Source organism: Drosophila subpulchrella, chromosome X, assembly GCF_014743375.2.
Source record: "Drosophila subpulchrella strain 33 F10 #4 breed RU33 chromosome X, RU_Dsub_v1.1 Primary Assembly, whole genome shotgun sequence".
Lineage (NCBI taxonomy): Eukaryota > Metazoa > Arthropoda > Insecta > Diptera > Drosophilidae > Drosophila > Drosophila subpulchrella.
In genome coordinates, this window is record NC_050613.1 from 4,449,072 (window position 1) to 4,462,616 (window position 13,545).

Genomic DNA, 13,545 nt, shown 5'->3' on the forward strand with positions numbered 1-13,545 from the left:
GAGTACCTCGACTGTCAGATACCCGTTACTCAGCTTAAGGGACCAACGGGAAATGAAGATATGCAAGCAGCAAAGCGAGACTTAAATGCGCCACCTACCGGCGGAAGACAGCTTTAAGCATTGTGGGCGTTATAGTGGGCGTGGCATATTCGCGTGACAAAATTGCGCTGCGTACAACGCTACTGAATCTAAATCTGAGATCCCGATTCTCTATCTTTGATAGTTTCCGAGATATCCACGCTCATACTTACGATTTTTTGAAGTTTGTGGGCGGTTTGTGGGCGTTAAAGTGGGCGTGGCAAACTTTTTTTTGAGTCAATCGATAGGTATTGATGAGAACAATACATTTCAGCCAAAAATTTTATTCTAGCATCAAAACTGTAGGAGCCACAGTTTTGGGCGGTTTGTGGGCGTTAGAGTGGGCGTGGCACTCTACTGAAACAAACTTGCGCTGCGCAGGAATCTCAGGAATCTGCATGCCTAATCCCAGTATTGTAGCTCTTATAGTTTCCGAGATCTCAGCGTTCATACGGACAGACGGACAGACGGACAGACGGACATGGCTAGATCGACTCGGCTAGTGATCCTGATCAAGAATATATATACTTTATGGGGTCGGAAACGCTTCCTTCTGCCTGTTACATACTTTCCGACGAATCTAGTATACCCTTTTACTCTACGAGTAACGGGTATAATAAGCAATTCACTTTGAATCAAAGCGTAATGTGTACTCGTAAAAACGATTTTTCATTATATTTTGATCTATATGGTGAGTGCTTTCCATATAAAATGTATAATACATACATACATTTAAAAATATATCTGAAGGAGCACTTAACTTTCGAAAGTCCGAATCGTTAGAGAAATTTTTGTATGCAATAAAAATTTTGGAAGGCGAATTCAACATTTCTCCCTGTTTTAAAATAATTGCTTCTCATCTTTTGCAGTGGTTTGATTCCTTAGCAATATAAACTACAAAATATCGGCTTGAGGTCAATTCAATGGGTATATTGGTGCAAACAAAATCATCTGCGGAGCTATCAAAATAAGCTTTATTTTCCTTCAAAATTTCGGAAAATAAAACAGTTTCATCATCGATTGCCACTTTATTTTCATTAGGCTCGTAAATAAAAGAGTCCAGCTCGACAGGAGCATAACATCGGAATCGGATTCGCAATTTGATTTTGAAGAAAAATTATGAATTTTTTGGGACATTGACCTAGCAATAATTGTATTGAATTGATGAACTGAGGTGTTTCTGCAGTTTTCACCCTTTGCCCGAACGCAAGCAAACAAATTTTCCAAAGGATCTTGATTAAAACGGGTTGTAAAAACGAAGGAATGTTCCGGACTATCATTAAAAATCATTAACTATTCCTAAAATTGCTTCAGTTGTTTGCATTTTTAAAAAAATCAATTAAAACATGGCTGAACACTGCAATTCCCGCGGTTGAGCGACTAGACCGAAAAATTATATTACATTCGATAAAATAAATAAACTATATTAAATTTATGATTTCGGCCCGCAACAGTAAATATTTATTTACCTACTCGTAAATTTTCTGCTGTAGCGTGCCGAATACATAAATTTAATATAGTTTATTTATTTTATCGAATGTAATATAATTTTTCGTCACAATTGTTGATATCAGAAATTTTTGTTAAGGGCGCGTTCGCCACTACTTTTTACCTCGTTAAGAGGTGTTTGTTTGATATCAGAAGTTTTTTTTTGCACAAGAGTTTAAGTACCCCAATTAATAACAAGTTTTATCTCCTTAATTACCAATTTTAATAGCACAAGTTTGGAATTTCAAGGGCTGTATAGTTTCAGATTCCAAGAGAAATCTGTCGTTTCTTACATTTCCCGCCGAACTAGCGGGTTTTTCCAAAGCGGTAGAACAAATAGATCAAGTTTCCTATTTCGATTAGCTTCTTGCAAGTAAAGGACCCTAAAACCATAACAGATTTTCCAATTGAAAAAATCCAATAAGAATATTTTTCATCTAATTGGTTTATTTCTTGTTTATTCCAATAGGTTAGGTTAGGTTAGGTTAGGGCGGCTGTCGGACTATAGTCCGACACACTTAGACCTCAATGGGTCCGTTGTGATACCGCATGATCTCGTTTCTTCCTTTATTCCAATAAGTATGAAATATTTCGTATACGGAGCTGAAACGAGTTGCACTTTTTATTGCTTAATATCTTCCAAACGGTAATTTTTAGGGTAAAAAGTGTCATACATTAAAAGTTGAGGAATCTCAAGGGCTATATGAATTGACATTTAAAAAGAAATCGTTCGACTCAATTTTGAGAAAATAGTCCAAAAGTGGTTTTAAAAAATACTTTTTTGTCATAACTCTAAATCTATTATATTCAGACAAATTTACTATATAAAGCGTATTTAGCAAATTAAATTATCTTTTCAGAGATGTATAGCACGTTTCTATAGCATTAGTTGGTTAGATACTATAACCATTTTAAATCTGGCTTTTTCTTTTGATTTTCCGCTAAACTAGCGGGTTTTTCCAAAAGTCGTAGAACAAACGCTTTCTAATTCAAGCTACTTTACACACTCATAGGGTTTCCAAAACCCTAAAACTAAGATGGGATGCATACAAACCCACAAACAAAGGGACAAACATTTTCATTTTGGGAAGAAGAAGAAAATCTTGTTTTTATACCCGTTACTCGTAGAGTAAAAGGGTATACTAGATTCGTCGGAAAGTATGTAACAGGCAGAAGGAAGCGTTTCCGACCCCATAAAGTATATATATTCTTGATCAGGATCACTAGCCGAGTCGATCTAGCCATGTCCGTCTGTCCGTCTGTCAGTCTGTTTGTCCGTCCGGATGAACGCTGAGATCTCGGAAACTATAAGAGCTAGGCTATTGAGATTAGGCGTGCAGATTCCTGAGCTTCTTACGCAGCGCAAGTTTGTTTCAGCAGAGTGCCACGCCCACTCTAACGCCCACAAACCGCCCACAAACTTCAAAAAATCGCAAATATGAACGCGGATATCTCGGAAGATATCAAAGATAGAGAAATGGGATTTCAGATTTAGATTCCGTAGGCTTGAGCGCAGCGCAAGTTTGCTACGCGAATATGCCACGCCCACTCTAACGCCCACAAACCGCCCAAGCCTGTGGCGCCCACAATTTTCATGCTAGATAAACAATTTTAACTGAAATGTATTGGTCTTGTCAATACCTATCGATTGATCCAAAAAAATCTTTGCCACGCCCACTCTCTTTCTACCGCCGGTAGGTGGCGCATTTCAATCTCGCTTTGCTGCTTGCATATCTCCATTTTCCTTTGGTCCCTTTAGCTGAGTAACGGGTATCTGATAGCCGAGGTGCTCGACTATAGCGTTCTTCCTTGTTTGAATTACTTTTGAACGGGACATCGGATTTCAACAAATGAGGTGTCATTCGACGCGTATTCTCAGTAAGAATAAAACTAGCTAAACAGCCGGGGGTTTTTATCCAGCAGCTCCAATTTTCTAAATTATTACTTTTACACTTTCACCGCATTTCCTCCCAAACAAATCTATATTTCGAAATACTTGGTATGCAATCTTCTTAGTTTTTGCGATATCTTTCGATTTGTCTATCACTCGTTACGATCGGACCATAATGGCAGATTTTCAATTCTGCGGCTATATATAGTAGTTGTCTTCGCACGCTCTCTTGCGCGCTTCGCCACTACGTGTACTCCCGTCCACAGTGATATGCAGACGACGCTAACATTTTCACAAATCTAAAGAATATCAATATTGCTTAAACAATATTTTTAGAAATACTGCACGATATTAACTTGTGGGGAGCAACCTGTGGTGCCTCTCTTGCTATTGATAAATGCTACTACTAATTACAAACACGGAATTAGACGTTGCGCCAGCCACATCCAACGGCTTGGCCTGCCCCTGCCCAAGCCCAAGAAGTCTTTTAAATAGGCAGAATTTTGGGGCTCCAAAAAGCCAAGCAAACACACAAATCTACAACGCTGCCTAACAAGATACTTACCGTCAAGAAACCAAAAACGCGTTCTGAGTGGGCCATAATAGATTTATTTTTACCTATGGTTCTAGAGTCACCAAATCGACCACCTTTGGTGTGGTTGACTGCAACCGAAAAGTAATGGCAGAAGGAAGGCTTCCGCCCTACAACTCTGTTTTCACTGCCGAAGCTTTTGTCATTTTAAAAGCATGTCATTTCACCTTTAAAAACCCTGGACAATTTTTTATCTGCACAGACAGCCTCTCCTCTATATTCGCCCCACGCAATGTGGATCAGAACGATCCCACAGTACAGGAAATAAGTTCACATCCAAGAAAAATAACTACACTATACCTAGAAATCAGTGGCCATGAACAAGCTGACAAGGCCGCCCAAGAAATGAGACACACCCTACGCCCTACGCAATGTGAATCAGAACGATCCCACAGTACAGGAAATAAGTTCACATCCAAGAAAAATCATTACAGTATACCAAGAAATAAGTGGCAACGAATAAGCTGACAAGGCCGCCCAAAAAATGAGACATCCATCCAGCCTTTCTCTTTACCAGTTAAATGCCAAGGACATACAAAACGAAATTAGGCTACAGCTTGAAGAAAAGAAACCCTCCGAATGGGCATTATTCTTGCACAGATACCAAACATTAAACCCAAATTGCAACAAGTTCAGTCCACCGCTCAGTATCGGTAGAAGGCGGGACATTCACCCGACTACGCATCGGACGCACTTAATCCACTCATTAACACATACTGACGGGGACGACACGGACGTTTCGAGTCAAAGGCCACGTTAGCTAGTACTCATAAGATTCATTAGATTTAGTATTGTATACTTGATTTAATTTGTTAATTACGAAGGCCTCGTAGCTAGAACTACACCTCCTATGTTAATATTAGTTTTGAAAACTTCACTATCATCTTAAATAAATAAGTAAATAAAATTGTTAAATAAATAAGTGTACACCACCCAATCGCATAAGATTGTGGCGCCATCACCTTTGGAATTTTTTCGGTGCAAATTTTGTGTTGTTTCACTTGTCCATATCTATCTACGTGCCGAAAATGAATGAGAGGATGTTAATATGTTTAATTGGTTAGCTGAGTCATGGGTATAAATGTCGAGGCATTCGACTATAGCGTTCCCTCTGGTCTAATGTTGTAATGTTTACCATTAGATTTATCTTTGGTAGTCCATTTACTAGTAACTTAAACTCGCACAAGGCCCTTTTCCCTTGGCATTTCCCCTTCACTGAGCGGCGAACTTAATGCGTGTGTGGATGTTGTCAATCGGACGGAACATTCAGCTTTAGCATGACTCATGACCAAAACTTTTGTGCGAGCCAAGAATCAATTTACAAGAGACAAATTCCGGGAAACTCGTTTATTACAGGTTTGTTCTCGGACTTTTACAATGGAACTTAAGACAGTAAGACAGCCGTGTCCCAAAGTGGGCGTGGCTGTGGGTGGATAGTCGCCCAATGTGAACCCCAGGCAAACGTCCTCGATAATAAATGGCTTCGGATCGCGGGAACGAGCAGCTGAAATGGGCGATTAATTAATTATTTAAGCGCATTCGCCCTTATGTTCATTATGCATTCACAGTATATCTGTTGCGCCTGTTCTTAGTGGAATCAGTGGCATTACCCGTACCGTATCTGTATCCATATCTGTATCTGGTCATTTGCAATGGCAACAGTAATTTCGGCTGCCTGGATTGCATTAACGGCTGGCAATCACTCCATAAAGCTTAAAAACAACAACTGAGCCATGGCCTATGCAAATACAATAATTAAAATTAATTAAAGCACAAAGTAAATAAATAAAATGGAGACTGGAGTGCTGAAGAGCTGATGTGCCGGCGACTCGCAAAAAACAGCCAAATCAGCTCCCCTTTTCAATCCGCCCACCGCTTCTGGCCACTTTAATTAATGTTGCAGCATTATTTATATGCCCGGCAAAGTTTGTCTTTCGCGAGAAGCCCCCAAAGAGTCAAATTGAATTAATCAATTTAGGCAAACGTTCGCCCAAGTTTTTGGGCAACGATCACCACTTGAGGTCCTTGGGAATGCGGTCTGCCGGAAGATTTACAGATGAAGTAAATTCGATGGAAACTTTTCGAGTACTTGCCCGTCCTGGGAATGCGTCTGCTGTTAATTTAGTCCACCAAAGTCGATTACTTGGCGAGACGGAGCCGAAATAAAGTTTGCAGCCTGCACAACCTGTTGATGCCACGAAATCCGTGGGCAAAGTTCCGACGCTGCCGCCGCCTAAAAACCACTCAACCGACTGCTCATGTTCTACTTTATGGCTCCTCTAGTGGTGGAGTGATTTATAAACTCGGGTCACAAGGCAAACAAACAGCGGCAAAGTCTTTAAATAATGAGCCAAAGGTGTAACATCGGAAGGAAGGCGACGGAGCCACCGGAGGTTTGCTAATTAAGTTGACAAATGTGTCCTTTCGTTGCCTTTTCCGCTTTTGTCGGTGGCACTGATTCCAGAGTTTCCCGGGGAGACACGCAAACTATTCAACCAGCCAGTGTTACTCCCTCTGATTGCCAAACATTCTAGGAGCTCAATCATCGTGTTCTCCCCGGAATGTTTGCTACGTCGGGAAATAGTACTACCGAGTTGTACTGTCGGTCTCTTAATGGATTTTGCGGGGTAAAAATGGGACAAATCTTCCATACAAGTATCTTACTGAAGAAAGCGTCATTTTCGGTATACTTCGACAAAAAAAAAATGTAAAATAAAAATGTTTAAAATATGGTATAAGGGCGTAATTTCAACAATATTGAAATATATTTTTGTGGGAGAATTAATTCTAAACAAGAAAGAACGCTATAGTCGAGTACATCTACTTTCAGTTACCCGTTACTCAGCTAAAGGGAAATGGAGATATGCAAGCAGCAAAGCGAGATTGAAATGTGCCACCTACCCGCGATTTCAATATATAATTATGTGGGGGGTATACAGATTTAAGCGTTATGGGCGTTAGAGTGGGCGTGGCAAACTTTTTTTTGGGTCAATCAATAGGTATTGACGAGACTGATACATTTCAGTTAAAATTTTCTTGGGCGGTTTGTGGGCGTTTGAGTGGGCGTGGCATATTCGCGGAACAAACTTGTGCTGCGTACAAGGCATTTATTGAATGGTCCGAAGTAAACAATTATTGGCATGTAGATGGGTATTGATAATAATTAAATAAATATTTTACATGCATTTAAAGGCGTCTTTTCCCGAATTCCTAAGTCACTAACCGCTAGCGTACGTCGAAGGATAAAATTTTTTTTCTAGAGCCTTAAAAAGAATAGGTTCAGAAAATGGGAACTAGAAATGTCTGATTTCAAGAAGTAGGCTTTAGAAAAAGAACATGGGCGTAGTCATTAAAAGTAAAAAGGGGATTTCGGGGTTACAAAATCAGATTGATACTCTGTAAAAAGCTGGTTTATTTTTAACATTACCTAATCCCATTTACATTTTTACAAATTATTATAAAACAAGGAAGAACGCTATAGTCGAGTGCCTCGACTATCAGATACCCGTTACTCAGCTAGAGGGACCAGAGGGAAATGGAGATATGCAAGCAGCAAAGCGAGATTGAAATACGCCACCTACCGGCAGTAGACAGATTTAAGCGTTATGGGCGTTAGAGTGGGCGTGGCAATTTCTCTTTGAATCAATCGATAGGTATTGACAAGACCAATACATTACAGTTAAAATTTTGTATCTAGCATACAAATTGTGGGCGCCACAGGCTTGGGCGGTTTGTGGGCGTTAGAGTGGGCTTGGCACATTGCTGAAACAAACTTGCATGCCAAATCTCAATATGGCAAATATTAAATTATTCTGGATCATACTAAATGTTTTTTTTTGATGTAATGCAAAATGAATACGTTAGAGTGGTCGTGGCACACTGGCAAAACAAAGTTGCGCTGCGCAGGAATCTTTAGAACCTGCATACCTAATCCCAGTATTGTAGCTTTAATAGTTTCCAAGATCACATCGTTCATACGGACAGACGGACATGGCTAGATCGAAAACGCTTCTTTCTACCTGATACATACTTTCCGACGAATCTAGTATACCGTTTTACTCTACGAGTAAAGGGTATAATTATTCCATGACCCTAAAATTGCGTTTGGATACGCACATACAAAATTCAATGTTGCCTAAAGTTAAGGAATCTCAAGGGAAATACAGTTTAAAGTCTTAACCGAAATCGAAAAAAGATTTTGCCCAAAATTGTAAGCGATGGTATTTAGACAAACCATGTAAGGAAAGCGTACCCAATATTATATATATTTCCTTTCTAACATATAGCATAACATAGCATATGCCTGTAGCTTAAGTACAAGGTGAGTTTCAAAGTAAACAGGACTTTTTGAATCTAGCGCCCTCTAGTGGCGCCATCTATATGTCAACTGGTGCGTTAGAATTCGCTATCGTTTATCGACTTCCAGTAAAAATTTCATGACATTTCATCTATTGGAAGTGAGGTTATTGCGTTTTAAGTGCCAGTATGTTTTTGTCATCGGTGCGAAAATGAGCTTCGAACAAAGAGCCAACGTTAAATTTTGTTTTAAAATTGGTAAATTTTTTACCGAAACGTTTCAATTGATGAAACAAGTTTATGGCGATGATTGCCTATCCCGTAGCAGAGTGCACGAGTGGATTCAACGTTTTCAAAGTGGTCGTGAGGACATAAATGACGATGAACATGTGGGCCAACCAAAATCCGTGATCACCGAAAATTCCATCGAAACTGTGCGTGAATTCATAAAAAATCAGCCGAAATCATCATTGAAATTCATGGAAATAGAATTGAACATCTCCTAAACATCGATTTATCGCATTTTGACCGAACATTTGGGCTTACAAAAGGTGTGTGCACGGTTTGTTCCGCACAAATTGACTGACGTCCGAAAATTGCTCAGAATTCAACATTCGAAGGACATCATTAAAGAGGCAAAAAAAGACCCGAACTTCCTTTACAATAATATTATTACAATAATTTCCAATATGATCCCGAAACGAAACGCCAGAGTGCTGAATGGAAGGCGCCGGAAGAGCCGAAACCCAAAAAATCGCGCCTGGAGAAGTCAAAAGTGAAGACAATGCTGATTTGTTTTTATGATTCCAAGGGTATTGTCCACAAAGAATTTGTTCCATCCGGCCAAAACGTTAATGCGGTATTTTACCTTGGAGTTTTGAAGCGTTTGGTGCGCCGTATTCGACGTGTTCGGCCCGAATATCGCGAAGATGGAAGTTGGCGTTTGTTGCACGATAATGCGCCGTCTCATCGATCGACGCTTGTGTCCGACTATTTGACCAAAAATCACATTTTAACCATCAACCACTCCCCGTATTCACCTGATATGGCACCGTGCGACTTCTACCTTTTCGGAAAAATGCATTTGCCGATGAAAGGAAAGCGTTATGCAGACGTAGAGGCCATTCAAAAGGCTTGCACCGGCATACTGGCGGTCATACCGGGCAACGAGCTAAAACACTCGTTCGACATGCTTTTGAACCGTGCAAAACGCTGTATTAAAGCAGAAGGAGACTATTTTGAATAAAATAAATTAATTTTGCCGAAAAAACTATTTGTTCTGTCTTTTTTTTAAAAGTCCTGTTTACTTTGGAACTCACCTTGTAATTCACAAGTTACGGATGTACGAAATGCAGCTACTTAAAGCTGTTTTCCGGCAAAATTAGTGAGTTTTTCCAAAAGTGGTAGAACTAAAGTTAATTATAAGCTGTTTAACATCATCTTAAATTTTCAGGACCCTAAAATAACGTTTTGGGACAAACTGACAAGCTGACAAGCAAAATAACATTTTCATTTAGAGAAGTCCCCCAAAATCATATTTTGCGTTTAAGCTTTAGGTGTCATTCGATGCGAATTTTAAGTGAAAATACAACTAGTTTAATGAACTTGTGCATTTATCCTCAACGGCTCCAACAGATCAAATTTTCTAAATTTTAATTTTTACACTTTCACCGCTCTTATGGGAGTAAGAGTACCAATACAAATAAATTTTTGTTTAATTCTTGGTATACAATCCTTGTAGTTTTTGCGATTCCTTTCGATTGATGATGATATATGAGAAAAAAAAATATTGTGAGTGTACGTTGTACATATTAATATTAAAAATCACATTTCATTAACACTTTCGATTGAGGATGTCTTTTCTGGTTTTCATGGAAGGTGCTCCCCCCACTTGGTCAACAAATTTTTCGTAGGGTGACCCCATACATACGTTCAATGCTAAACACTCGTTTATTATTTCAGAAAATATTAATAACTGAACCACGCGGCGTTCAAAACTAGACTAGAGCGTAAAATGGTGAATGCATTGTTCTTGAGTCGTGGGAAATTTATGTTCAAAGTAGGCAAACTACTCAAGACAATTGGATATAAATATTAATTTGGTTGGTCTAACTAATTTCTAATGGGTTGCTTTAATTCTTACAAGTTAAAATTTGTAAAATGTACTTCATTTTTTTGGCTAACGTGTGTATCTTCCACCTGCGCTCTTTTAAAGCCAATCTGTCATTAGCACTGATTCTCGGTATTTGGTTTTACCAGTTCTGTGAATTGAATATTGAAAGGTCCTTGTCGAATATGGATATTCCAAGACTGCGATTGAGGTCTGCCTAAAGTAAAAACTAACCAGCTCTTGCTCCCAGCTCCTTTAAGCAGGCACGATATGACAATATCAACAAGTCCCTTGGCAACATGTTGCCGCGCCTGTGGTGAATTGAGCCGCGGTCCTTCGGCAGCATGTTGCGGTCGCCTGGCGCCGGCTGGTGGCCACAAAAAGCGCCGACGACCGTGTCAGTGCTTCGCGAAGATTGCGAGGCGCGACACACACTGCGGAACGCGAACTCCGTACTGCCGGGCCACATCCTTTTCCGACCTGACCCCGTTTTTTGTTGCGTGAAGTTGACGAAGTGCCGACAGTGCTAGTGCGATTGCGACTGCGAGTGCGATTCAGGGGATCAGAGACGAGAACCCTTCGGCCTCACGATTGACGCCTTCTATCGCTTCCTCCGCCAGGCGCTGCCGCTGGCCAGGGAGGCAGTGATCCACCTGAATGGCAGCCTTGGGACTCCCGCCTCCGTCGCCGGGGTGACCATAAGCGGGGCCCCCGGCGATCTCTTCAACTACAGCGGCCTGGAACTGGACCTCGGCCTGGATCTAGACCTGGGCCCGACCAGCCCCAGCACGTTGGCGCCCACGCAGACCATCAGGCCACCGGCGAACCGGAGCGTGGTGCGCGTCAGTGCCGATGTGCCCATCTGGGTGGTGCCCTGCTACTCGGCCATCCTGCTGTGCGCCGTGGTTGGGAACCTGCTGGTGGTGCTCACCCTGGTCCAGAACCGTCGCATGCGCACCATAACCAACGTTTTCCTGCTCAACCTGGCCATTTCGGACATCCTGCTCGGCGTGTTCTGCATGCCGGTGACCCTGGTCGGAACCCTGCTGCGGCACTTCATCTTCGGCGAGCTGCTCTGCAAGCTCATCCAGTTTGCACAGGGTAAGTGTCGGCCAGTAGGCCAGTCCATTCATGTCTGGCCCGTGTCCAAATTAAAAGGTGATCCAAGCTCACAACTGTGAATCCGACCCGACAATCATTAGTCCACAGCCCCGAGGCCGAGTCCCGGAATCGCTCGTCGAGTCAAAGACGAATGCCGCCCAACCACCACGACCTGGAGCGGATTCGCCAGCAGATCGTGTTGGCCAACATCCAGGAGCTGATCCAGAAGATGACGCGTCGCTGTTTCAACGCATGTGTCACCCTACCGGGATTGGAGTTGCGCTCCTCGGAGCGCGACTGCCTCTCCACCTGTATGGATCGGTTCATGGACTCGGTTCAGGTGGTGTCGTGCCAATACTTCCGGCGCCGGCGCCGCCAGCAGCAGCTTCGCTTGGCCCACTTCGCCACCTCCTCCGCATCCGCATCCTCATCCTCATCCGCATCTGGTGGTCCCACAGACGAGAAGGGAAAGTGAAAGTAATGACTACCTCCAGAGGAACAAGTAGACCGATGAATGTGCAGATAGCCATGTGCTGGTCCTCCCAGCCTCCGCAAACGGAGCATTCTGAGCCCATTGGCTCTGCTCACCCCCGGATCCACGGCCCACCTGGGACTCACCCGGATAAGGTCACTTATCTTAATGCTCCCCCAAGCTTCCGAGGTCATCTGAACTGGAAATGAAAATGCGGCAGGAGGAGGGGAGTAAGTGGATTTACTACTGGCGGGGCCGCGTACGATGTCTTCGTGTTGACCCCTAACAAATTTTAGTAGTCATCGGTAAATGGTATTTGACAAAAAATAAAAATGTCCTTCTACTTTCACTGTGCTCACTAGGAACTCCTTCAAAGGAGCACCCTCATAAGCTAAATTTAATACACAAAGTGGGTGAGAGATGGGGGAATACAATTTCCTGGGACCCAGACACACGTTCGTCCCATAAGTTTTAGATGACCATACTAAGTATTTTAGATTGTGCGCTTATGCACATCGCCCTTCCACTCATGAAAACTGTGTTTTCCATCGATTTTACGCACAATTTCCGCGTTTATTTATGGCTTAAATCATATTTCGTTGGCAAGAACACGCTGTATCTCATCTCCGCATCCGCTTGTCAATGGCCTTCTTTTATGGTGGCCCGCATCTGCGTAACGACAGTCGGGGTTTTGGGATCCTCAAGGGTTCAAAAGATTAAATAGGCCCCCGCACAGTCACAAACACACAGTATATGTTCGGGAGGCTCTTTAAAGTAATTTTAACTCAATGACTGAACCCCGAACACAAGTTAAGTCCTTGAGAAGTCCAGTCAGATGAGAAAACATGCTCGCCAGACATTAATTTGTGTCTCCAGCATACTTAGATGATGTGGGTACGGAATCTATCCGATGGCTCCGGTTCACCCATCTGTGATACGGCTTGCCTTGGGTGTGATTCCATATCCTTTCCTGAGGCTGATAGGAGCAGAGCGTAGAAGTGGCCCTGACACCTGTCACAAATGCTCATCAGCATACCGTTTGGGGCAGTTCATTTGGGAGCCACTGGGTCAGAGGACTCGAGACGCCAGGGAGAGAAGTGGCAGTACTTTGCTTATTTAATCAAAGTGCATGCCAAAGGGCATTCTAATTATTCGCTCATCATTTATGAGGGAGGTCCTGTTGCTCCTTGGAGAAGCAGCCAAATGGAAGCGACATCCGGCTCCCCCTGTCCGCTTCCGACTAATCCAGGCTGATCCCCATTTCCATTGCAAATTACTCGGTGCCGGGAGCTGCATGTACTCAACATTCTGGCCAATTTCCATATGCACACAGCCCCATAATCGATCCTTCTGCCGGCGGAGCACTCAAGTCGCAGCCTAAGCAGCCTGGAACTGCTTTTAACCATCGCAATATTGCGGAAAATCATTCCGCTATGCAACGTCACGTCGCCTTTTGCTTGTTCTGCTCCTCCTGCGAGTGCTCCTCCTCCTCATCCCCATTTTCATCCGCCCATGCA

General features: G+C 42.5%; 2 protein-coding genes across 2 annotated transcripts in view; both read left to right on the forward strand.

Moving 5' to 3' along the window:
* The first annotated feature begins 10,725 nt into the window (after positions 1–10,725).
* Positions 10,726–13,545, forward strand: part of LOC119558358 (gastrin/cholecystokinin type B receptor) — a 29,856-nt gene continuing 27,036 nt past the window's right edge. The window contains 3 exon segments of the mRNA XM_037871863.1: positions 10,726–10,938; positions 10,940–11,014; positions 11,016–11,556. Coding sequence (XP_037727791.1) covers positions 10,726–10,938; positions 10,940–11,014; positions 11,016–11,556 — 829 coding nt within the window.
* On the forward strand, positions 11,596–12,377 carry LOC119556702 (mitochondrial import inner membrane translocase subunit Tim13). Its single transcript, XM_037869100.1, has one exon. It carries the CDS (start codon positions 11,708–11,710, stop codon positions 12,029–12,031), a length of 324 nt encoding a protein of 107 aa, XP_037725028.1. The 5' UTR covers positions 11,596–11,707; the 3' UTR covers positions 12,032–12,377.

What these genes read in the sequence shown, in the direction of transcription:
- LOC119556702 (XM_037869100.1), top strand. Translation starts at nt 11,708, where the DNA reads ATGCCGCCCAACCACCACGACCTGGAGCGGATTCGCCAGCAGATCGTG.